Genomic DNA, 27,012 nt, shown 5'->3' with positions numbered 1-27,012 from the left:
TAGTGGCAGAATGTTCTAATAGCCTTATAGCCCTTCGTAGCAGGGCTATAACGGCTCTTAAAGTCCCGCTGCCTTGTTAAAGTCTCTTGGCTTCGGCTTGGGCCTTTAACGCTGCAGCCGGCCTTTAATAGCCAGTATTGCATGCTACAGCAGGCTATAAGGCTATATTAACACCATTACAATAATTTAGCTCACTCACTTAATTGTTGACCAAAAAAACCGAGTAAAAGTACAGGGCAGGCTTTTAATGAAAGAAAGAGATAGGAATAACAAATGGAAAATCTGGATGATAAATGGATATTTACGATATCCCCTATTTTGGAGACTGATGAATTGAGGATTTTTATGCCAATTGAAGTAGAAATTTGAATAGGAGGATAAAGAGAGGGAGAAATATATAAAACTATTACTTTTTGGGGGTATGAATCGAATAAAAAATAAGCTTTATTTGATTCCACTTTGTAAATCATAAAAGCATACAACAAATAAAATGCATTATTCAAGTTAAAAAGATACTGTAGAAAAAGTAAGATAAAACATGTACAATAGAAATAAAACTGGTAAAAGGACAATTGCCTTATATAATTAATATAATTAGCTAAAAAAGCTTTCTACAGGTGAAAACAGCCCATAAAAAATGTGACAAGAGACCACAGATATACAAACTCAGGAGGGCTTATAAAAAACAAAAAAGCTGGTCGACACTGCACACAGTTATCTGAATAATATTTACAGAAAATAAAATGTGCATGGTACTCTTGGATGGATACCTTATCACAAGGGTATTTTTCCAAGTCTTGTGACCAGCTGTTTATGCTGAGAAAGCTAGTTAGGCAATGAAAAATATCCATCCTAAATCGTGCCAATACAAGTCTATGGCGAGCATTATTTATTAAATAAAGTTGCATAGAATGTATGGCCAAGATCCCTTGATTCTTAGGAACAGAAGATGTCAAAGGTTCTGTAGATAGCCTCAAATTCTCAAGCAGTGATAAACATTAAGATGGTAAACATCGTTTACGACGCGGTGTTTACACCGTACGACCTTTACCACGCTGCCATTACAACGCAAGTCGTTACTACGACTTGCGCTGGATGGCGCTGTTGGTTAAGGAATGTTGTAATTTTATATTCCAACACCTTCCCTACTGTTACTTGGACTGGTGTTGGAATATAAAATTATAATAATCCTCAATCCGTGCCCTCCAACGCAAGCCGTTGTAACGGCTTGCGTTGTAAAATCCGCAATGTAAAGTACCGCGATCAAAATGATCGCGTTGTACTATCATGCATCCATTAAGATTGTAGCTCTTTCCCAGAGATGTTAGTCAAAGACTCCGGATGATCAAAATACTCAGAATGACCCAGATCTGCCAAATGAAGTTTCACATACTTGAGCCAGGGGTGTGATAAATTATTAGAAAAGATGAAAGTGTGTTAGGAAAAAAATAAGGCTGATTCATAATCGCATGGTAGACTCAAACATCTCTTTATGGAAACATGTGAATCTTTAAATCTCCCAAAGGTGTGGCGACTGAACTGAAAGAAGTTAGTGAGGGTAATATATGCAGGGTTGTATTTGGTAATGGAACAATTGGATCTGTTTTTTTATCGACACAAACTAAGGGGCTTATTTACAAGCCCAGTGCGCCGCTGGAACGTCCCCGACGTTCCCGCAGCGCACAGTGCAGACCCATATCTACGAGTTCATGGAAATCCAACCGGTGTGGCTTTTCATGGCCTCGTAGATATGGTGTAACGCAATGCAGCACAACTTGCTGCATTGCCTTACCCTGCCTCTGGGAGGCGTGCCAAGGGTGTTGTGTTGGGTAGTCCCACTCAACGCCCATGGTTTTTAACACTTTCTCAGATTTACAACATTGCATAGATTTGGGAATGCGTAAAAACCCTGCGCCTCCCTAGGTGTGACATAACAGCTGTTTTTCTGAAGGAAGGTGTCTCTTCCTGCACAAAAACAACCTGATTTCAACGCAGGCACCCTTGCACCATTGGTGCAAGACAGCCATATGTGTGCCTGTGCAGTGTAAGAGGCCAGGAATGCACTGTATCTCATGGATATGGCGCTTGTCCAGTCCTTTTCTTTTGACGCAGGACAGCGCAGCAAAGTGACGTGCAGCGCTGCCATGCGTCATATTGTTTTAAATGAGGCCCTAAATATTATACAAGACAAAATATTGAACTCAGGTGAAGAATCATAAGTTCTAGAAGTAGACCCGTGACTAAGGTGTAAGACTGAGTAATTAGTCAGGAACATATTTTATAATATTGAAATGAAATGAGATGGAGCATAAAAAAAGGCGCTCCCATTCACCATCTAGAAAAGGAGCTACAGGGGTCTCAATGCACTCACTAGGACTGATGCCCATCCAATCCCAAGAGCAGATGAGCTTATAGATACTTTGGCCTCAGCTAAGTTTCTGAGCACATTTGATCTTACAGCTGCCTACTGGCAGACCAGATTAGCTGATGATGCAAAGCCAAAGACAGCATCTTCTACCCCTAGTGGGCACTATCAATTTGTGGTAATGCCCTTTGGTCTGAAGAATGCACCTGCCACTTTTCAAAGGTTGGTGAATAAAGTTCTAACGGTCCTGGATGACTATAGTGCAGCATATATAGATGATATTGCTGTCTTTACCTCCACCTGGGAGGATCACCTGGTCCTCCTGAGAAATGTTTTGGAGGCCCTGCAGGAAGCAAGCCTAACTATCAAGGCTACTAAGTGCCAGATAGGGCAGAGTCAGGTTGTGTACCTGGGCCACCTTGTAGGTGGAGGCCAGGTTCAACCATTGCAGAGCAAAATCCAGACCATCATGGACTGGGTTGCTCCAACTACCCAGACTCAGGTCAGAGCTTTCTTGGGCCTCACTGGGTACTATAGAAGATTTGTCAAGGGGTATGGATCCATTGTGACACCCCTGAATGACTTAACCTCTAAAAGAATGGCTAAGAAAGTTCAGTGGACAGTCAGCTGTCAAAAGGCATTTGATGACCTGAAGCAGGCCATGTGCACTGCACCAATTCTGTAAAGTCCTAACTACTCCAAAGAATTTATTGTCCAAACAGATGCATCTGAGTTGGGGGTAGGGGAGACCCTTGATCATGCCCTTTAAGGTTTTGTTCAACATTTCAACTAAACCATTGCATTGTGGATGATAGGGAGTGGTGAATTTGTAATTCACTTAACACTCCTTCCACATTGCAGTCAAGTAACTAGACATGAAGTTTGCACCTCTGTCTGAAACTACCTCCTTAGGGAAACCCACCCTTGAGAACACTCCTAAGAGGGCCCTTGCCACCACAGGTGCTGTAGTGGTCCTAAGGGGAATGGCTTCTGGGTACCTGGTGGCATGGTCCACCATCACCAGGATACATCTGTGCCCAGATGCTGTCTGAGGATCCATGGGACCAACTATATCAACCCCAACCCTTTCAAAGGAAACCCCCTCCACAGTTAGTGTGTATCAGAGGGGCCTTTGTGGAACCACCCGCCTTACCACTGGCATGAATGGTGACACAGGAGCGACAAAACTCCTTGGTGTCTTCAGACATATGGGGCCAATGAAAGTGAGGGACAAGCCTGTCCCAAGTCTTGTTTTGGCCCAGATGATCTGCTAGGAGAATATCATGGGGTAGTGTTAATAGGAAGCCCCTGAACTTCAGAGGTAAAACCAACCTCCTGGCTGCACCAGGCTTGGAGTCTCTACTCTCTGAGTACAGGAGTCCATCATCGCAGGATATCTTGTAGGTGCCACTAGCATTCCCAGCAGCCTTAGCAGCAGCCTGCTGTCTGAGGGGGTTAAAGAGAAGGGCAGCTCAACTGCTCCTGACTCAGATCTACCCTGGAAGGGCCTCCTATCCCCAAGAACTCAACCTGGTCAGGCTCAAGCTCATCTGGGACAGTTCCTTCTTCAGGGCTACAATCATCTCCCTCACGAGACTGATCTGTATTCTGAGTTAACCCTACTGCTCCTTTTCTTGGAAGGCACCTGGTCCATTTGTCCAGGGCCTGTTCAGTTTTAGACATTTTGACCTGTGATCTAGTCACAGCAAACACATGTGCATTGATCCCTAACATTTCTGCATGGGTCCTGAGCTCCGCTTCAGACCACGCGGAAGTCTCTAAATCATTGCCAAGCAAGCATTCAACAGGGAGGTCGGCACTTACCACAACCTTCTTGAGGCCGGTTACCCCTCCCCAGGAGAAATTAACAACTGCAAGGGCATGAAAGGTCCTGACATTGCTAGCATTGGTCACTTGGTAGAGTTCACCAAGTATGATCTGCCCAGGGGCCACAAGGTCTTGTGTCACCATTGTGACACGTGCCCCTGTGTCCCTGTATGCCAAAGCCTCTTTTCCATTGATCAAGGGCAGCTGTCAATACTTGCCCAAGTTACTGGGACTCACAAAGGAGGACATATCCATGCCTCCATCACAGATCAGTACAGCCTGAGTTGGAACTCTGACTAGGCCAGAGTCCATCTCAGAACCCAGGGTTAACCCTACTACACACTTATTCTGAGTACCACCACTTGGCGCTGAACTAGGAGGAACAGTTGCCATAGGGGCAATGGTGGCTGGAGTTGAGTCTTTGGGCCTATTACAATCACTAATCCAATGGGTATTCTGTTTACAGATTTTACACCATGGTTTCTTCTGGCCTTTCTTCTTGGATGACTGGGATTCCCCCCCAGATAGAGATTTTTGGGGACCTTGGGAAGACTTCTGGTATTTACCCTTTTCCCCACCCTTATTAGAATCTTGCTTCTTCTGGTCACCACCTTGGTTCTGAACCTTCTGCTTCATCCTGGTTCTGAACCATTTGTCTGCCTTCTTTCCGAATTCAAGGGGGAAGGGCAGATCAGAGTCTACCAGGTGCTGATGCAACCGCTGATTTTGACAATGATTAAGGATCTGCTCCCTCATAATTAAGTTGTACAATCCTGTATAATCACACACCTTACTGCCAATTAACCAGCCCTCTGGAGCCTTAGTAGCACAATCAACAAAGTCAACCCAGTCCTGAGTCTGAGCCTTTTAGGTTTCTATGAACTGTATCCTGTATTGTTCAGTGGTTAGGCCAAACCCTTTACTCTTCAGGACTGTATAATCATCAGCATCCTCTTCTCTAACAGAGAGGAGCTTGTCTCTACCTTTGTCTGCAAAGGAGACCCACAAGATAGCTGTCCACTGCTCCTGTGGGACCTGTTATTTAGCGTTTTAGGACCCGTATTGAAGTTTCCCTATTCATGCCCTTATATAGGTACAATTCACATTGCCCTAATATAGGCATAGAAATCATACCCATATCTAGACATAGCCCATGCAGTCCAAATACAGGCATGGCTACTTCCACCAGTTCCGAAAAGCCGCAACGATTTCTTGGAAAATCGGCTTAAGCTGCTAGGGAACCTCCCCTTGCTTGAATATTGATTTGTCCAAGAACTCATGGAGTTTTCAAAGAAATACCATTCCCTTGGGATTCTTTGATGACGTTATTATGTCCACCTTTACGTCAAACTAGGTACCTTCCAGGTATAAATATGCCTTCACTTGCTTTAGCAAGACACGGTGGTTTGGAGCAGTTTGACTATTTACATGCCCGACGCAACTCGCTACAGCAAGTGCCGAAGGAAGCCGACCCTCCAGCTGACGCACTGATCAGAGACTGTCTTTCTCTCGGCGAGAATCCAGCTCCAGTGTTTCCAAGGTCCCCTTGCGGGGTGTTGGGAAATCGAGTCCGAGACAGAGAGATACCAGACCTCCTTCATTCTAAATCTAAGGTATGGAGCTGATTAGACCCTAAGAGAAATCTTGGATAGATTCTTGGCAAAGAAAACTAAACCTATGCTACACCACACTTACTTCTTCCCTCGTACTAGACTTAGGTTAGGTACATTGAGGTAGGCATATTTTAGAAGCACCAGTTGAGTATTTTAGTCTATGTATTTATGTATGTTATTTTATATGGCTTAGAAACCATACAATGCTCTTACAGTGTTATTTCATATTACTGTTTACGCTGTACGCATTATACTTTGCAGCCTGCATAACGATTGTAGCAGTTCACTTCTCTTGTATGAGAAAAAAGACTGTTCAATAAACCTTTTATTGAAAACACCCATCTCTCTATTTCCCTACAACTCTGTAGAAATGAAGCATGCATGATTGACTGAGTGAAATACTTACCTATTGTTTCCACAACTCTGGAGATACGTTTTATTCTTGGGAAACAAAGTTGTCATGTTTATACGGTTGTCAGAAACTAATCCCTTCTTGTGAATTCAAAAAAGTTTCTAGTGACCTCTGAGCTAGCTGGCACTCACTATTAAGTTTAGTATATTTAATAGAGACCTTGTCGACCTTAGTCCTACGTCACATCTATAGTATATACTATTCCAATGCGCAGAGCCTATTGGGAATATAGGAACTACACTAAAGACCCTCTGAACTTTACAGGCCCTTTCCAGTGCAGTTATCAATTAGTGGATTCCATCCCCACTCTGGTAGTGAGGGACAATCTTGTTTAAATTCCTATGTTCATGAGATCTTTCTCTACCACTAGGGAAGTTGCTGCCAACATGGGACTCCAGTCCCATCTTTTTACTAGCTCTTTCAAGCTCTGGGGACTCCCTTTCTAAGGCTACCTGCTGTCTTTTAATTCTCAGCTGGGCTTCCTCAAACTTGAGCTGCTTTTCTCTCTTCTCCTGGTAGGATTCCCTTCTATGAGTAGAGACAGAGGTCCCTATAGATACACCAGAATGGTCAGACTCCACAGATGGAGATCTGGGCCTACTAGGTGTACCTCCTACTCTTCCTGGGGGAACAAAGAGATGACCTTCATGGCCTTCAACCTCATTTCCAAGAGGAGCTGCATGGTCCAGGTCAAGGTCATGGTCACCTTCCTGGTCAGCATCAGAGTCTGAGTCCTGGTGGTTTGTACCACTGGGCTCTGCCTCCTCTGCTGCCCCATCCCCACTTCCTGACCCTTCAGGCCCTGAACCCTTCTTGAGGTCATCTAACAGTAGTACCTCTATGAGGCGTTGGGTGTTGGCACTTTTGCCTGTCTTCAATTTCCTCATAGTACACAAGGCCCTTAATTCTAAGAATGGGAATGTGTCATACTTGGATGCCTGTAACATACTGACATCTGGCAGGGACCCACTGGTTCCTGGCCTTGAAGACGTTACTAGTGAAGTGTGGTGTGTGCACCTACCTACTCTAGTGTGACCTACTAAACTCTCTTGAGTTGTAGAAAGAGTGTGCTAAGCCCTTGACACACGACTGTAAGTTCAGTAGAACTCACTGTATTTTAAGCTTGTATCATATGTACTTCTGGTACCTTTAGTGGTTTTCAATTAGTCAATCACTTGAGATTATCTGGTAAAACAATGGCAAGCTGTAATCCCACCTGCTGCACATCAATGTGAGAAGTTGGCCTTGCATATGCTGTCCACTATTATAGTGGGCAGCTTGCACCAGTCCAAATGACCCTTATTGATGGTAGGTTAAAGACAACCTTTATTGAAAGCTATCCTAGTGGTAGCTGTGGAGAGCAGCCTTTAGGCAAAGTCTTGGAGGAATGTAAAGCAGCTTGTTTTTCCAGTCTATAATCTCGTGAATGACCAAATGAAAGAAGAACCACACCGGGTATATATTTAAAATATATGTATTTATTCTAAACACATCCCCTAGTCTCTTTATGAGGCTAGAGGCAAAAGTATATACGGGAAACTTAATATCACACTGTAAATTAGCACAATTTACGGGGAGCCCCAGGGGCGTACCAAACCATATATTAAGAAAGTGGTATAAGAACCACAACTTGACTAGACACAAGGTCTAGAGCCTGTAGAATCGCTGGGGCCACAAGGAACCACCCAAGGTAGTGACCCAGGGGACCCACGGAGGATGCGTGCAGTGTGAGAACACAGCCGCGAATCACCTTTAGCTTCTATGGGGAAAGTCGCGGTTGGCAATTTAAAGATAAAGGACACATAGGAGAGAACTTTGAGCAAACAACTTTAGACTTAAGGGGTCTAGGGCCAACACTCATAGGAGCACCGGAGTACTCGAGTTACCTCACCCAGAGAAGCCGGGTGCATAGGTGTCTTTTGGTGTCGGGAATCGTCGTCGTTTTCATTGGCGATTTGCTGCAAAGTGCTGCTGCCGTCCAAGTGGAAAGTGTCCGGTGTGATCCAATCCTGGATCGAAGATGAGCAGAACCCAAAAGTAGAGGGGACAGAGTCTGGGTCACTTGCCAGTGACCAAGGCCACAATAGTCGAATGTCCACCGATGTCGGGTGATTTCAGGTAAAAGAGGTGAACCTTGACTCTTCAGCCACAAGGACCAGGAGGCATCAACGATGACCAGGATCTGGAATCGAGCTGTCCCACAAAGAATGTCGAGTACTGCGGTATCGGTGCCCATATTGGACCAAACAAGCCTTGGCAACAGTAACCCATGCAGGAATCAAAGAAATGCTTTGGTGTGGACCAGCAAGGTCCGAGGGACTTACCCCACAGTGGGAAGTCAGGGCCCGTCTGGAGCAATCAGGGAAGCCCAAGGAAAATCAGAGTTGCCTTCATAGGGACCCACCAGTCGATGGACCAGGGATCGCGAAGGAGCCTCGAGCTGAAATGCAAGAAGCGGGCTCTCTGAACACTCATAGAGTGTAGGCCCACAATCTTCGCTGCAAATAGGGCTCGGGGCTTGGGCTACATGTAACCCAAAGCACAACTTCATGAGACGTTGAGAAGTCAATGTACTTGCAAATGTGCACAGGGTCCAGGGGTTCCGGTTCAACATCACTTACGAGAGCTGCGGGTCTCAGCTTTGCTGAGGACTTGGGTTGGCCTCTGAGAAGTCAGTAAATCCTCTTCCTGTGTTGCAAATACTTTGGAGTCCGGCTGGAGCTTCAGAAATGCAGACTGGCAAGATGCTTCGTTGGTGCCTGCCAAGCAGGGGAGTCACGCCTTGACCCCAAGGGAGATTCTTCCGTCCTCTAGTCTTTAGAATAGCGAAGTTCCAGGTTTCAGGTTTAGAGTTTCATCCAGGTGTAATCTAAAGTCCTGTTGCCAGGGATTCATTACTTATACCTAAGAAAGGGGTTGGACATACTCTGGGGACCCACCTATGGGAGGGTCTGGAAAGAGGAGTGGCTACACCCATTTCCTTTGTCCAGTTTCGCGCCAGAGCAGGGGCTGGTAGGCCCTGCAACCGATTTGAACTGGGCTATGCACAGGGACATGAAATGTGCCCCCAGTGCTGACTCCAAAGCACTCTCTGAGTGCACCCACCCAGCCCCAATACACAAGAGCCTGTCTGGGACGTGGTTACACCTCCTGTGTGCCAGGAAACCTATTGTCTAGGCCTCCCCTGCCGGAGTTTCGGTCAGCAGCAGGAGGCCAGACTCGTGTCTGTGGCTGCAGCATCCATTTTGTGATGCCAGGGCTCTTTTAAACTATTACCGGTTAGACCAGTGTGTACATGTCTCTCCCTCTAGAAGGGTGGGATTCTACCCCCGCTGACAGGACTGGTGGGGGGGTAGGGTTCCAAAGTGTTTGACATGAAACCAACATGTTTTCATGCAGCCATTCCAAAGTTAGCATTTACCGCGAGGTTAGAATGCACTCAATTTATTTATTTATTTGAATTTTTATATTAGGGCGCAGCTACTCAAAAGGGTTTCCCGGCGCTGTACAAGAACAGCAAAGAGAGAGAACAGCCTATTGGCCGAAAAGCCATGTTTTCAGGGATCTACGGAATGAAAGGAGATTAGGTTGCATGCGGAGAGGCAGCGGCAAGCTATTCCAAAGGGCAGGGGCCAGATACGAGATACTTAAGAGTATATGGTCTGGCTGCATCACAGAACAGCCTCAGAGAATAGGCTCCGAACGCTGCAGAGGGGCCCAGCTCATGCATGGGCACCCTCTCACACAAAACCAAGCACCCTGCCTTCAGGATTGATAAGGCCTGCCATAGGGGTGACTGATAGGTTTCTATGTGCAGTGATTTAGGGTAGATATAGGCAACCTATATCTTAGTAAGGGGTGCATGCACCACCTTACCCAGGCTGCAGTAGCAGCCCTGTGGTGTCATTTTGGAAGGCTTTCCAGGGGTGGCATAATACATGCTGCAGCCCCTGGTAGGCCTCTGGGGTACCTATGCCTTGGTACCTAAGGTGCCATATACTAGGGACTCACAAGGGTACACCAGTAACCAAACTGGAGTGTACCTAAAGTACATGCAATCAATTTAGAGAGGAAGCAGCTAGGCTGGGCTCCTCGATATCAGGGCCCCAGCCAGACTAAAGTCGAAAAACAATGAAACACCAGCAAAAAGTGTGGGTAACCATAGTAAGCAGATCCTACTCTCCTACACCAATGATACCCAATGAAGCTCAATCAACCCAATAATAGATCATAGAGAGAATAGTGGTGCCTTGCAGACAGCTTCGAAGAATAGGATGTGTATACAGTGGTGTAATCTCGAAGAGGTATATTTTAGTAAGCTGAGGCGGGGCAGCTTTAAATGGGAGGAGCTGGTCAAGATGGGAGGATAGAGAGATGAATACAACTACCAGTGCCGTGATGGCGCTGCCATCATTTAGTATTCATTTGAGATTCAAGTTTTCAGGAAAGAGGGATGAGAAGGAGAAAGCTGAGGAGTCCTATGCAAAGCATAGGGACTTATATGTATGACAAATAAGGGGAATGTGCTACAAAACAAGCTGGTGGTGAGAGGAGACAGCTGCTACCTGCATGAAGGAGCACTAAAGAAATGTTTAAAGAGAAGGGAGTACCATCACAGGCTGCGAAGAAGAGGGCGGCTTATACATGAGTAGTAGATACTATGGGACAAAGAGGGAGTGTGATTAGATGCAATAAATACATTAGCTAGTGTTGCTGTGTCTGAAAATACCAATGCTGCTGGATGTGACCTGGCCTATTTTACCTGAGCTATTTGGGCAGAACTTTTTGTCCCACTAGGAATGTAGAGCTCCATGGGTGCAAGTGAGGGTGCAAACAAGGCATGCATGGAAGGCTCCAATCACTGTGCTCTAGTTCAGTTTGTGTCATGTGCATTTCTTCTTTCCTGCATGAGAGAAATGGGGGAGAAGGGAAGGACATTGCACAAGCAACACTCTCACAGCATTTCGTACCTGCCGAGTGCAAAGACGGTGAGGCCTATAGTGTAGTTTTTCCTCTCAAAATCCTTGTTCAGAATGCCTCTGTTGTACGTTCCAGTCCAGACCACAGGAGCCAGCCAGGGAGTGACGGTCATCACCTCTGATCTTCTGAAAGACAAAAGGGACAGCTTTTAGCATGGTCTGCAGATCAAACGCTGTCCTTGTCAGGTACAGAACCTCCTGATAGAACAAATATAAATCTGTTATTGATCTAACTCCCAAGTCTGGATGTCCTCACACAATTCAAGCCCTCGCTTGCCTCTCCATTGTGGGGGGCGCGATTTACAATCCGTCCCTCACACGTCATCAATGCGCAGTTTGCATTTTTCTATTTGACATTATATCTACTGTGTGCCTTAATAAGATTAACGTGTGTGTACATATGAACGCATTAATGGAATGTAACCACTGAGAAACTGAAGCGTTATAAACGTGTGCATTAATATTCAGTTTATCACGAAGACATGTATCCTGTATTCACGTTTCCATTTACACTTTGTCACAGTTGCATTTATTCTGAGAGTCATATTTGAGAATGTAATAATGTATGCTTTTACTCACTCTTATATTTGTTCTTCAGTTGCATGTGCACAAGTATAGTCTATCAACCGGGAACCATCCTTTACAACGCGGTGTTTACACCGCACGACCTTCACGACGCAAGAATCACAACGCAAGTCATTACTACGACTTGCGCTGGAGGGCGCTCTTGCTTACGGAATAGTTTTTCTATTCCAACACCTTACCTACTGTAACGTGGGCTGGAGTTGGAATAGAAAATTAGATTATTCCACAGTCCAGCGCCCTCCAACGCAAGTCGTTGTAATGACTTGCGTTGTAACAGCTGCGTCGTAAAGTACCGCAATCAAAATGATCGCGTTGTACTGACGTACATCCCTATTAACCCCTTGCGTGCTGCTATCGGCCGTTGGCCGTCGCAAGTACTACCTCCGTCGTGCTGCGCACATCCAGCAGCCGACGCGGCTCCACCCTCGCAAAGAAACGCCCGCACCGCGGCGGAATTACTGCCGCGGTTAACGGGTTAATGTTGCAAATGTACAACATGAGGATGGAGAAAACTGGTCCCTTGAGGGGTGGGAAGAGATACGATTGTGGCTTAAGCTTCCATTTGATTGGTGTTCACACTGTTAGAAGTTACAGCAGATTCACTTAGACTTTGAGGGGCACAGACCTCTCTGTTTCCTTTATTCTCGCAAGTGTGAATCTTCATGTTAAACACTTATTCCAATTCTGAAATACGACTACTGGAATCTTCACTATGCTGACACCTTCTTGCATTTGTGAAGTTCCTTGAGACCCTATTCTGTGAACCATCCCTATTCCAACTTAAAGATATGATTAGATTACTGTAGAACGTATTCATGTTTAGGAAAGAGAATTCAAGGGACGTTACCACACCTCTCAGAAAGAGGCTCTCACGCACATACTCTGTGTTGCCAGACAAAGGTCCTTTGAGTACGCTTTGTCATGTACAAATTGGAACAAAAAATAAAGAAGAATGGCGTGAGTCCCACCTTTATGCTAATTTCCCATTGAGGGGATTTTTGTAAAGTGATGTCTCTCTCAGCAGGTATCAATAAGGCTGGCTACAAGCATGATCGCCCATAATATAGGCACAATCAAAGCTGAGTTTTCTGCACCTGGCTGCCATGAGTCTTCTTGAAGCAGTCACCAGAGACCGTCTAAATGGCAGGCTCTGCATCAAAACATTGCTCACCTTGAAAAACAGAAATTGCTGCCCCACCGCCCCCATCCTACCATCTACCACGTGGCACTGCTCAGGAGGAACTACCAGGCAGTACTTTGCTGAGAAGGCCCTAATGGAGTTTGTAAAGGAATCCCTCTGTTCATCCTTTTTACCTCAGTCTCTAGGCTTCCACTCTCTAGCCACAGAAATGCAGGCAATACACTTCCCCTGTCCGGAACATCCATCCTCACCCTCCATCTTGTGCCGTGCAATGCCTGGCATATCTAAAAAGGATCCCGTTGGCCCCAGTGCTCAGACTCACTCAGCACAGAGTCCTTCTACCACACGCGCTCTACGGGCGTACTGCACAGACATACATATCTGCCGTGTACACCGAACGTCAGCGCCAGTGTCTGGGTTTTGCATTACATCCAAACTTTACACAAGAGGGTCAGTAGACCGCACCCTCATCGGCACATTGAAAAAGATCTGGACACATTACTGATTCACAAAATGCAGCACGTTGCCAACACCTCTTTATGTGATGCACATTGGGCCTGGACAGTAGTCCAATGCCCACTATGAGAGCACACAGGGTCAGTGCTTAATTTGTAAAATATTAAGTGCCAGGGCTCTCACCCAGAAGCCACTGCAGCTTGCATCACCCATCGCCCTTTTCATCGCTGCCAAAACAACTACTAACCATCTCTCTTGCATTCAAATGCGAAAGTTCAGATTATTCCAGGTCCCCAAAGCTGAAGGAATCGCTGGGGAGGCAGGTATGAGCAAGTTTAATGTATATGGTATTCCTAAACAACCATTGTTCTGCTCATCTCTAAATTAGATGAGCAGCGCCACCATATGGTAGACTGTTCTAAGTATGGTGTTGACAATAAGGTGCCGGTGCCGAGCACCAGAAACCAATTAAGTGCTGGTGCTGAGCACCAAAAAGCAACGGCTCAAATTAAGCACTGCACTTGGTGCGACCCTCCAAGTCACAGAACAGGTTCTAGACCTCACACTGACAGGGACAGATCTAGGCCTCTGTGCACATGCTAGATTCCTGTGATACCAGACCCAAAATAAAGGTCAGGATGCCAGTTTAACGTACATGCAGACACTCAGAGAAGAGGTACATGCTTGTTTACCACGAAGAGGTAATTCCTCCTTCTAACACTTGGTCTTTACCATTCACTTGACAGTTTATTTATTTATAAAGTTTTATATAGCGCAAAATTGACCCAAGAGGGTATCAGAGCGCTTTACATTTAGGATCGTTGCGTTACAAGTTACATTAGATACAAAAGCATTGTAAGGAAACAGTACACATGAACAATGTTACAGTAATTCGAAGGAGGGAGGGGAGGAAGGAGTAATATTGGGGAGACGAGGAGGAACAATGCCCAATGTCCGGCTGGGTAGGTGACCATCAAGGGGGAAAACCCGGGCCAGACTCCTCATTAGCTGTCAAGCAGCTCCACCGGTCATCAGCCATGTTGCTCAGGTCTCAGTGTTCAGGAAAAGACAATTTTTAGTTTATTTGATATGTGAAGGTTATATAGCGCTATCTAGACCCGGAGGTATTAGAGCGCATAACCAGGGGAACGTTGCATTATAAGGTACATCAAAAGGATTATGAAGCGCTGGCTAGACCCGTAGACAATGTGCCACGGACTGGGCATCACGAACCTCAAGCCTCACGTGGCAAGCCCTTCATCAGACACAGCAAGCCTGTGCCGCATTGCACCAAGGCATCTGACTGTTTATCTTTGATTGGATGTGCACTGCTGGATGTTCTTCCATTGCCTAATGGAGTAGTCAAGGCCCTTCTCTGAAGACTCCTGTCATGTCCAGAGATAGTTATAATCGTTTAAAAGCTTTTCCTTAAGTGTCTGATGTTCCTCCATTTGGACTACACCTTCTTGTACTACTTGGGTGACACACCTCTCTTTTTTCACCTTTATTTTTAGCACGACAAAGGCCTCAACCATGTGGCCCACCTGAGAATTGACAGCTTCCGGGATTTCACAAGAATATTTTTCTGTGACATGCTATGTCCGCTGGGAATTAGTACTCCTAGTTTAGATGCTCTTTATTCCTTTATAATCCAGGCTTTTACTTACACAATAGAGTTAGTGACCTTATCTGTGATGCAAATGTGTGTGGAGTCTGTCAATGCATCCACATCCACATACTTGGGTCATACGTGATGTATCTAGACATGTGGTCAAAGAGTTTAGTGCCAGCCTAGGTGTTCAAACCACAAGAGAATGCCAATACTGATAATCCACTCCAATTCTACTTCATTAGTGCCTAGAACAAATCTCTAGCATCATTACACCACCTTTTGCTTAATTTGAATTTATTCAAACAATTATAACACTTGGGGTTCAAAAATTATTACTTTTTTTGAATGTACCAAAAACTTTATCCAACACGACAACAATAAACATTTAAACATATATCCAGCCATATTATTGTTAAATACAAACTCACCACTCACCCTCACTTTCTACTCACATATCACATTAATCACACATTTATAGCCCATACTCCATTCCAAGCACACAAACACAATGTCTCACAACCTGGCTACAAAACCCATTTGTATCTAAGTATAATACCAGGGATAACCACCAAACATCACCTATTTACAACCAATAGTTCTTTTTGTGAACAACAAATCAATAACACCTTTTAAATTAATCAATACAAATCATAATGCACAAAAGCAGCCATAGGCTATTGCCCTAAGATTGTTTGGTAAAAAATACACAAGGCCTGTGTGTGCAAGCACAGGCGCTAATGAGAGCACATCTGCTCCAATGTTTGAGAGAGTGAGGAAAAACCTAGCAAACTTTTCCACCACAAAATACAGCATTATTGACTAATCATTGTTGAGTGGATGTAGATGTCGAACCATCAACAGTTACGAGAATAGATCATTTGAAGGACGAGAGGACAGGTCTGGAAAAACTACAGTGCAGCAACAGATTCAGGCAGTTTGGGCTTCTGCTGGTACCTTCTCCATGATACATTTTGCTTGAGGGTGAAGTTGTTGTAAATTAGCAGCGATTAAGTTGAGTGTTAGCAAAAGACATCTTGGTTTTGCCGTTATCTTGACATTTGATGGCATCCATTTTGATTCATGGCAGCCATTTTGTCTGCCACATGTTACCTCGTGTCGACCATGTGCGTTGTCCTACCTTTCTGCTCATGGCTTTTGAATCTGCCCGGCAACAGGCTATTAATAGCATCTCTGTGTTTTCTGCTGACCGTTAGGATCCACATCTGGAAATGGTTAGCCCAAGATTGGAATGTGTTAGCTGAGACCCCAAGACTGTTAGCTCCTCCCTCTGATCGATTGTGCCTCTCGATATTACCTTATATGGACATAAAATGTGCTCTTATGCTTTGTACCGCCTTCTCTCGAGCCCCTATGTGGGTATAAATAAACCATGTGTTCAGTAGCCCTTTGTGCTACTTCTCGCAGTACCGAAGGGTACTGGTTGAATTATAGCACCACCTCATGAGGTGTAATAAACGTTATGTTTTGTATTTCCAGTTTCCGTGCCAACTTTTTCCTTTGGAGTCTGAGGACTTTGTGCACAGAAGGGCGAACCCCTTGCACCAGCGGGTCTGGCTGAGGCCTGCTACGACAAATTGGCGCCGGCATGTGGGGCTCATCGGTGACTCGGATGTCCGAAGGATTGGTTGTGACGACGGTTCGGAACCTCGCCGAGGATGCGATCGCTGCCAGAGGAGACCAGAGTCTTGGCACCCGAGGCGGTTCTTCCCTACTTTCTGATCCGACCATCCGGGCGGCGCCGGTCCTCGACTGAGATCTCTTCTGTTGGTTTGCCGTGCAGTGACCGTTTGGTCGAACTTAGAACTTGGCAGTTGGAACCTGGACAGCCTATGATTGGTAAGAGCCGTTATGCGGCGCCTGTTGTAGGTTTTGGAATTTGGATGCCCTTGGTGGTAAGGTAGTTTTAGGAAACGCTTACCGTGGCATATTTGTATTTGGGAATAGACTAGTCTACTTGGATTTGTATGTGCATGTGGGAAATATATGTGTTGCAACTCATATAGGCAGGTAATGCGAGGACTTTTCCTCAACTTTTGTTTGTATAGCGCTGTTGTATATAAAACAGCGATTAAAGTTGAGCGTTAGCGAAAGACATTCAGGTTTTCCGTTATCTTGACATTTGTTATGGCATCCATTTTGAATTCACGGCAGCCATTTTGTCTGCCGCATGCTACCTCGTGTCGACCATGTGCGTTGTCCTACCTTTATGCTCATGGCCTCTAAACTGCCCGGCAACAAGCTATTAATAGCTCCTTTGTGTTCTCCGCTGACCGTTAGGGTCTACATCTGTTGATGGTTAGCCTTAGATTGGAATGTGTTAGCCGAGACCCCTAAGACTGATAGCTCCACCCACTGATCAATTGTGCCTCCCAATATTACCATGTATGGACATAAAATGTGCTCTTATGCTTTGTACCGCCTTCTTTTGAGCCCCTGTGTGGGTATAAATAAACCATGTGTTCAGTAGCCCTTTGTGCTACTTCTTGCAGTGCCGAAGGGTACTGGTTGAACTTTAGCACCACCTCATGAGGTGTAATAAACGTTATGTTTTGTATTTCCAGTTTCCGTGCCAACTTTTTCCTTTGGAGTCTGCGGACTTTTGTGCACAGAAGGGCGAACCCCTTGCACTAGCGGGTCTGGCTGAGGCCTGTTACGACAAATTGGCACCTGCTGGATTGGGCGTGACGACGGTTCGGAACTTCGCTGAGGAAGTGATCGCTGCCAGAGGAGACCCGAGTCTTGGCACCCGAGGCGGTTCTTCCCTACTTTCTGATCCGACCATCCAGGCGGCGCCGGTCCTCGACTGAGATCTCTTCTGTTGGTCCGCCGTGCAGTGACCGTTTGGTCGAATTTAGAACTTGGCAGTTGGAACCTGGACAGCCTATGATTGGTAAGAGCCGTTCTGCGGCGCCTGTTGTAGGTTTTGGAATTTGGATGCCCTTGAGTGGTAAGGTAGTTTTAGGAAACGCTTACCGTGGCATATTTGTATTTGGGAATAGACTAGTCTACTTGAATGTGTATGTGTATGTGGGAAATATATGTGTTGCAACTCATATAGGCAGGTAGTGCGAGGACTTTTCCTCAACTGTTGTTTGTATAGCGCGATGTACTAAGAAGGTACCTTAAGTGCTCTTTCCCTATAAATAGTGTATATTTTGCGCTATTTCTTTCGACATGCCTGTTTTTAGCGCACTTCGAAGGTTGTGCTGCTTTTGTAAGGGTACCAGTTTACGACTTGAAGAATCACAGCCGGCTCCCCCCGAGGGGACACCTAATAGAGATATGTATGTGAAGTTTGGTCTTTCTGCCATAATGTACAGCACGTTGTGGCACAAATACACTAAGAAGGATCCTGAGTTACGATGGCCACTGCATGGGTCATTTGATGCGCGAAAGGTTGAGTATGTGGAGCAATGTTTGTTTGAGCAAAAATCTAGGCGTGATATGTTTGAGAGTTTGTGAATGTGGGAAAAAGAAGTACGACAGCAAGAGAAGCGTGAGCAAGCGTTGATTGAAAAAGAGCAGGGAAAGAGTGTGAATGAGAAAGCGCTTGAGTTACGAAAGAAAGAAACGAAAGAATTGCAGGAACTGTGGTAAATAAAATATTACCCTGGCAGAATTTCTAGGCATAAACAAAGTATCATGCATCAAATGAGAGACAGGATCCGTGGTGTCCAAGTTAAAATGGGCTTTATTCCAATAACTCGAGTCAAAGGGAGAATATGTTCCATCACCTCTGAGGTTCAGGAAGAGTCTTCTAACATTTAATAACAATGAACAGCATATATACATTTTACTCCTTGTACATAGGGAGGAGCGCTCCAGGCAGAGCAAGAAAGAAGGAGATAAGAGCATGTGGGCGTACACTTGATGAGTCATAGGTAGATGATAGGTAGGTGTCATAGGTGGGTGGGTACTTAGGGGAGGAGTTTGCATGACCAGCTGGAACTCTGCCCTAATTGTGCAACTCGAGCATGGCGTGCAATTGACGTGTAACTGGGAGGAGAGCTGACTTTCGGCCTAGCAGAGACATCTCTTGTGTCAGGGCGAAAAGCACATCTTGTACAATCTGATATGATAGGGGATGTATTGTCTGAAGCAAAAGGTTGTTCATCACTAGAAATAAAGAAAAAGCATATATTCCTCCGTTCATTGCATGGGGGCTGAGACAGAGAGTTAGGCCTTATCTGTCGCGGACGGGTTCTGTTTGCTTTTCCTCACCGGGCAGGGATGCCACTCTGTACTGAAAACAGATAACTGTTATTCATAACACTGTCTTGGCAGGCTTCTTGCTGACGTGACTGCAGTTTTCAATGTGCCAGGAATCATGTAAACAATATTTTCAGAAAGTGGTTTCAGGCTCCAACCACAAAAAAAGGGCTCAGTACGATATTTATTTAAAAGTGCACAATGCAAAATGCAAAATACATGAGCCTTCATGTTAGCTTAATGTTTGGGAGACTTGATGACTTGATGACTTGCAGGACATGTTTGCAGAGGCCTAGTGATTCAGGCCACTACGAGAAATATGCATGGGTGACATGCACATGAATGTAACATAGGGTGTATGTAGTGGACATTTTTGGTCAGGCAAAATATCATTTTCCTCAGAACGAGAGGATAAGGAACGTAGATTATCGATATCTGGCCAATATCCTGTCCGACAGCCTCTCTATCCTGTCCTTAATAAACCGCAAGATGATTTTTTGTTATTAGATCGACCTCCACCTCCGTATGCCGTTCCAACCGCTCCGTCCGGAGACGACGAGGACTCTGACTCGGAGCAACAGAAAACGCGGGATACTCGATCCATGTTATCAGCTGAACGTTCATCCGAACTACGACAGGCTGCTCGTAAAGCTCTACGTAGTATTCATTCTGCTCCCGATATCTTAGCCAGCATACAGAATTGGTCAGAAAAAGAGCAGATATATTTTTCTGCGATATTTGCTGAAGAAGTCATAGAAATGTTTCGGAAATACTCTTTGGTGTTAGAACCAACTGACATAGCAAATGATCGTCAACTTTTACGTGATGGCTCTTTTGTTTTTTCTCAGGTACCAGACGACTGGTTAAATTACGGAATGAGGCATCCCAGCTGAAGGAGCAGAAAAAGAATGCGGACAGAGTTCCACAGCTCATATAGGCAGGTAGTGCGAGGACTTTTCCTCAACTTTTGTTTGTATAGCGCGATGTACTAAGAAGGTACCTTAAGAGCTCTTTCCCTATAAATAGTGTATATTTTGCGCTATTTCTTTCGACATGCCTGTTTTTAGCGCACTTCGAAGGTTGTGCTGCTTTTGTAAGGGTACCAGTTTACGACTTGAAGAATCACAGCCGGCTCCCCCCAAGGGGACACCTAATAGAGATATGTATGTGAAGGTTGGTCTTTCTGCCATAATGTACAGCACATTGTGGCACAAATACACTAAGAAGGATCCTGAGTTACGATGGCCACTGCATGGGTCATTTGATGCGCGAAAGGTTGAGTATGTGGAGCAATGTTTGTTTGAGCAAAAATCTAGGAGTGATATGTTTGAGAGTTTGCGAATGTGGGAAAAAGAAGTACGACAGCAAGAGAAGCGTGAGCAAGCGTTGATTGAAAAAGAGCAGCGAAAGAGTGTGAATGAGAAAGCGCTTGAGTTACGAAAGAAAGAAACTAAAGAATTGCAGGAACGATAGGATAAGGAACGTAGATTACAGATATCTGGCCAATATCCTGTCCGACAGCCTCTCTATCCTGTCCTTAATAAACCGCAAGATGATTTTTTGTTATTAGATCGACCTCCACCTCCGTATGCCGTTCCAACCGCTCCGTCCGGAGACGACGAGGACTCTGACTCGGAGCAACAGAAAACGCGGGATACTCGATCCATGTTATCAGCTGAACGTTTGTCCGAACTACGACAGGCTGCTCGTAAAGCACTACCTAGTATTCATTCTGCTCCCGATATCTTAGCTAGCATACAGAATTGGAAAAGAGCAGATATATTTTTCTGCGATATTTGCTGAAGAAGTCATAGAAATGTTTCGGAAATACTCTTTGGTGTTAGAACCAACTGACATAGCAAATGATCGTCAACTTTTACGTGATGGCTCTTTTGTTTTTTCTCAGGTACCAGACGCGATTAGACGACTGGTTAAATTACGGAATGAGGCATCCCAGCTGAAGGAGCAGAAAAAGAATGCGGACAGAGTTCCACAGCCCAATCCGAATGGAGTATCGCCGTCTTCTCTCTCCGAGACAGATAAGATAAACTCTGCCCACGTGAACCCTATGCGGGAAGCCGCACCCTTGTATGTTCCTCCTAAAGGAAAGGGGGATGATGACGATAAACATTCTGCTGATTCCAAGGGCTATTTTATTTATAATTGTGTATATACTCCGTGGAATAGAGCAGATGTAATGGCGCTTAAAAATGTGTTGCCTGACCCGCGTAAAAATCCAGCTGCCTTTTATGAGGAAGTCGAAGGCGCCTTAAATTCTTGCACTATGACCTTACGTGATATAGATTTGTTTTTCGGTTTGATTTTACCCCCAGACATGTGGCGAACAGTTCGTAAGATTGACGATCGTACAATTTTGGGTGGTGAATGGAAAGATCTTGAACAGTTAGATGTCGATAGAGAGCCCGCCCAAAAGCCGCATCGATTAATATTAGATCTTCCTGCCGCCATTTTGACGAATTTTAAAACGATTATTCCCCCTAAAAAGATTGATTGGACTGTTCTAGCATCGTGTAAACAAAAAGCTGACGAATCGGTTTCTGGTTTCTTTACAAGTTTTGAGGAAACCTTTCACGACTTCAGCGGCCAGTCTTTAACAGATGATACCGGTAGGCATTTGTTTGTTGATAAATACGTTACGAATTTGTTACCAGGAATAGCCAGCTGTCTAAAAGCCAGTGAAAGTTCTTGGACTACTTCCTCTCCGGCTTCTGTTTTAACAATGGCTCAATACTATGAGCGTCAAGAAGCAGAGGCGAAGGGGAACGAGGACAAGAAATTTAAAGAGTTAAAAACGAAAGTTATGATGGCCCAGGTATATGGCCCGCCTTCTAAAGCCTATGATAGGGGTCCTGATAGAAACTATGATAGAGGTGGACGAACACCTCTCAATACTCCTTACACTCGTACGAATTTAACTATCAACCAGTGTGCGTATTGTAAGCAGCTCGGCCATTGGATACGTAATTGCCCATTATTGCGTCCCCAAATGGATGCTCGTGGTCGAGGCCAAGGGAGAAATGGTTCAGGATTTTCAGAGGCTAGGGGAAATGTGAATGATCGTGTTCGATCCGATACGAATGTACGCCCACAGTACAGACAGAACACTTTTGATCGGCAAAATCAATATCAAATGTCTGACTATGTTCAGCCTGATCTATACGATTCTGCTCATGCATAGGATTGCCTAGGATGGGGTAAGGAATCAGTTGAAGTTCCAGTAGATTAGAGGGGTCCCTATGTTACAGCACATGTTTTGGGTTCTACTGATCGGTTTCTGGTGGATACAGGAGCTACTCGTAGCGCTCTGTCTAAGCAATTGGTTCCGAGGGCTCCCCTGTCTGGCATGACTATTACTTCGATAGGTTTCGATGGAACACCTTCCCTTAGCCCATTGTCACAACCACTTCCACTTCATGTTGATAAATTCAGTGCTTCATGCCCGTTTTTGCTTTCCCCTAATACACCAGACAATATTGTGGGCCTTGACATGCTGAAGTACTTTGGAGCCACAATACGATGTTCTCCTGAAGGGGTGCGAGTCATTTTAAATGATAATTATTCCGATTTTGACAGAATTTGTCTTGTTAAAGAGGATGTTGCATTGGCCCCTCTTCCTCAGTCCCTCTGGGCTACATCAGACACCGATGTGGGTCAGATGGTAATTCCTCCAATTCAGATTAGTGTTAAGGAGGGAGCTGTGTTACCCCGATTGCCACAATATCGGATTTCACAGGAGGGAGAAGAAGCACTCATACAAATTGTACATGATCCGAGTTGGGGTTGTTGAGGAAGTTCCATTTAATGTTTGCAATAGCCCGATTCTTCCCATTTTGAAAAGAGATACTGACAAGCGTGTTTACAGATTCATTATTGGATGGATGGGTTTTTATATAGCGCAATATCACCGCCAGGTCTCAAAGCGCTTTGCATTGGGAACCCGTCCTGGTTTTTCCCTGTGAGATAGCCCCTACTGGGTATCCACAAGGTGAAAGCCAGGCATCCCGCTGCGGGGGGCCGTAGTGGAGATTAAGCAAGCTATTGCCCAGAGTTGCAGAGTGTGAACCTGTGATTCGAGTAGGCACCGAAGCGAGAATTACCGAGTCCGTGGACATTTTGGGCTCAAGACCCTGCCGTGTCGGGAATTGAACCCTGGTCCCGGGTCTGATCTCAGCGTCCGGGCCTGCCTCCTCTAACCAGTGAGCCACACTTCTCCACCATTATTGATTTAAGGGAAGTAAATAAGATTGTTATACCACAGTAACCTGTGGTGTCTGACATCACAACACTCCTTACTCTGGTTCCCCCAACTGCTACTACCTTTTCTGTGATAGACTTGAAGAACGCTTTCTTTTCGATCCCTATTCATCCTGACAGCCGATATTTGTTCGGTTTCACTTTGAATAATCGATCGTACCGATTTTGTAAAGTTCCTCAAGGCTATACTGAGAGTCCCAGTATTTATAGTCAAGCATTGAAAAGGGAGCTTGATTTCTTTGTGTTGCCCGAAGGTGTGGCTCTCAACCAATATGTCGATGACATCTTGTTGGCAGCTGACACCCCAGAACAATGTGAAAAATGCAAACTCTCTCTGCTTTCTTTCCTTGCCTTGCATCATCATAAGGTATCCCGGAAGAATTGCAATATTGTAGACCAAACGTAACCTACTTAGGTCACCTTTTGTCTAAGGAGGGATGTGCATTGACATCAGACCTCATATAAGCAATTTTAGATACACCAGTTCCTACCACACAGAAAGGTGTACGTGCATTTTTGGGTCTCACTTCCTTTTGTAGACAGTGGATCTTGGGATTTTCGCACATTGTTAAACCCTTGTTAGCACTTTTGACGAAAGATACCCCAGTACCTCTCCCATGGACAGAGGAATGTGAAAGTGCTTTTCGACAGCTACGACAAGCCCTTTGTTCAGCCCCAGTGTTAGGTACACCAGATTACACGAAACTTTTTACACTCTATGTAAACGAGAAAGATGGATGTGCATTATCAGTGTTGGTTCAGTTACACGGCGATAAGCAACACCCGTGTGCTTACTTTTCAGCAGTTTTGGATCCTGTTGCTAGAGCATTACCTGGATGCTTTCGTTCAGTTGCAGCAACAGCGGTGTCAATTCGACAGAGTGAGGGAATAGTTTTGTCACACAAATTGTTAGTGTTAGTACCACATGCTGTTGATGCCCTTTTGAATCAGACGAAAACGCAGCACTTGACCAGTGCTCGTCTTACAGGATATGAATTGACATTGCTAGCTCCTCACATTACATTGAGGAGATGTGCAACTCTGAATCCAGCCACTTTGTTGCCATATCCGGTGACCCAGCCTCAGTCACAAGAAACGCACAATTGTATTTTTCTGACTGAGGAACAGACAAAGGGTCGCATTGATTTACAGGATACGCCCCTTCCAGATGTGGATGGTGAATTGTGGGTTGATGGGTCTTGCCTGAAGCTACCGGATGGTACGACTTCAGCCGCATATGCAATCACCACACTTGAAACAATAGTGGAGACAGCTCGCATACCACAGAAATCAGCCCAATCAGCTGAGTTGATAGCTCTGACGAGAGCATGTGAGCTCAGTGCTGGGTTGTGCGTGAACATTTATACGGATAGCCGCTATGCTTTCGGAGTGGATTTTGGCCTACTCTGGAAGGAAAGAGGCTTTCTTACATCTCATGGAATACAGATAATGCACGGAGATTTGGTGCATAATCTTTTGACTGCATTGACATATCCAAAGAAAGTAGGTATCATAAAATGCAGTGCACACAAGAAAGTAACAGATAAAATTAGTCAGGGAAATGCCTTTGTAGATCATGTAGCACGTGAAACTGCCATGCACAGGAACACTACTTCTATGTATGTAGTGAAGTCACAAGCTGAAAGGTGGCACGATGCTAGGCAGGAAGTGCGAGAGATACAGAAAACAGCCTCTGACCAAGAACGTGAGCAGTGGTCAAAAGATGGAGAGTTAGATGACGAAGGTTGTTGGAGAAATAAGCAGATGGACCGATGGAAGCTGCCTATAGCTTTCGTACAGCCAATGGTCCAGATGGCGCATGGGTTAGCACATGTTGGAGCTTCCGCGATAACGAAAATGCTTACGCAAGTTTGGGAGCATCCAGAAATTGCTAGCACAGCTAAAAGAGTAGTACAGTCTTGCTTGATTTGTTTGCAATACAATCCTGGAAAGGGAACGCGAGTTTCATCTGGAGGTTTTGTTACACCAACTGCACCTTTTGAAGTCCTGCAAATGGACTATATCCAGCTCGAGCGGTGTAATAATTTAAAGTACATCCTAGTGGTGGTTTGCGCTTTCAGTAAATGGATTGAGGCATACCCCACGAGAGACAATACTGTGATTACTACTGCTGAGTTGCTACTGAAGGAATTCTTCCCCAGATTAGGTGTTTGCAGGCTCCTATGGAATGATAACGGACCTCATTTTGTTGGAGAAGTTATCAAGTATGTTCTGAAAGGATTGGGAATCAAGCAGAAGTTTCATGCTGTGTTCCATCCACAATCAGCAGGATTGGTGGAAAGGTACAATGCTACTCTGAAGCTAAAAATCGTGAAAATCGTAGCCTCCACGAAATTGACTTGGCCAGATGCATTGCCATTGGCATTGTTGTCCATTAGATCAGTACCACATTCTAGAACGGGTCTCACCCCATATGAGGTGGTATTTGGACGGCCAATGAACATTTGGGGAGTTTCAAAACCAAGCTCTGTGTATGATGTACCTTGTGTTTTAATGAATGACTATTTGGCCCAATTAACTGATAGCTTGGTTTCTATTCATCAACAGGGTCGAGAAGCGCTCCCTGATAAATCCCAAGGTGAAGGCCATGAACTCCGTCCTGGCGACTTTGTCATGATTAAAACATTTGAGAGGTCAAGCAGCTTGGAACCGAGGTGGCGTGGACCGGAACAGGTACTCCTTGCTAGGAGGATGGCAGTCCGTGTCACCAACAAACGGAACTGGATCCATAGCGTCCACTGCCGCAAGGTCTTGCCGACCCTGGTAGAATCGGCTGCACTGACCGATCATCGAGACATCTTGACTGCGGAGAAAGGCCCTGCTGTATCACCCGGCGGATCTGAGGAGTTCTTCCGGACCAGACGACTCCTGGAGCAATGCGATATAATTTGAGATCAAGAAAGTGATTTTTGTAGTTTTTGTTGCGAGACTGGTTGAGCAACCGCTCTGGGTAGTGGAAACGGAAAGCCAATATGACAAGGGAGGGGGATCAGCCCTGCGTAGTGTAGTGACACCTGTCTTGATCTGTGGTGAAGAAATCAACGTCTGCCCAGGGTAAAGAGCTCATTGACTATTTTTGTTTTTTCAATTTTTTTAGTTTGAAGATGACTCTTGTAACTATGAATACTACTAAGAGAAAGATTTTGGGATTATTAAGTGTGTTTGTTGTTTTGATGATTATAGCAGTGATCACGTGGTCTGTTGAGATAGTGACTCTTGCTCGTGGGTTTGTGGTGGTTCCTACTACTCCCATTCCGGAAGAGCACCAGCATTTCACTCTTCCCTATCATGAGTATAAGCATAGAGAATCCTACTTGAATAATACTTTTGTTCAAATGCTCCACCACACTCACAACGCCACAAATACTACAAATTGTTGGATATGTGGCATGCTTCCAGCTCATCAAAAAAAAGGTGGTACACCGTTTATTCCGCTTCCTTTTTCGCATAATGGTTCTTGTCGAGCTTGGTACACTCTTCTCTTTTCGAACAGAAA

The 27,012-nt window shown here is 45.1% G+C and overlaps 2 protein-coding genes across 3 annotated transcripts in view; both read right to left on the bottom strand.

The window, feature by feature from the left end:
* LOC144772264 (uncharacterized) overlaps positions 1-27,012 on the bottom strand; it is a 1,157,681-nt gene that overhangs the window by 754,744 nt on the left and 375,925 nt on the right. The window lies entirely within an intron of this gene.
* LOC144772267 (histo-blood group ABO system transferase-like) overlaps positions 1-27,012 on the bottom strand; it is a 134,573-nt gene that overhangs the window by 2,611 nt on the left and 104,950 nt on the right. The window contains exon 7 of the mRNA XM_078656499.1: positions 11,188-11,322. Coding sequence (XP_078512625.1) covers positions 11,188-11,322 — 135 coding nt within the window. The remainder of the gene's footprint in view (positions 1-11,187; positions 11,323-27,012) is intronic.

The sequence above is a fragment of the Lissotriton helveticus genome, chromosome 8, assembly GCF_964261635.1.
Source record: "Lissotriton helveticus chromosome 8, aLisHel1.1, whole genome shotgun sequence".
Taxonomy (NCBI): Eukaryota; Metazoa; Chordata; class Amphibia; order Caudata; family Salamandridae; genus Lissotriton; species Lissotriton helveticus.
Note: the sequence above shows the minus strand (reverse complement) of the source record. Positions and strands in the feature narration are given on the sequence as shown.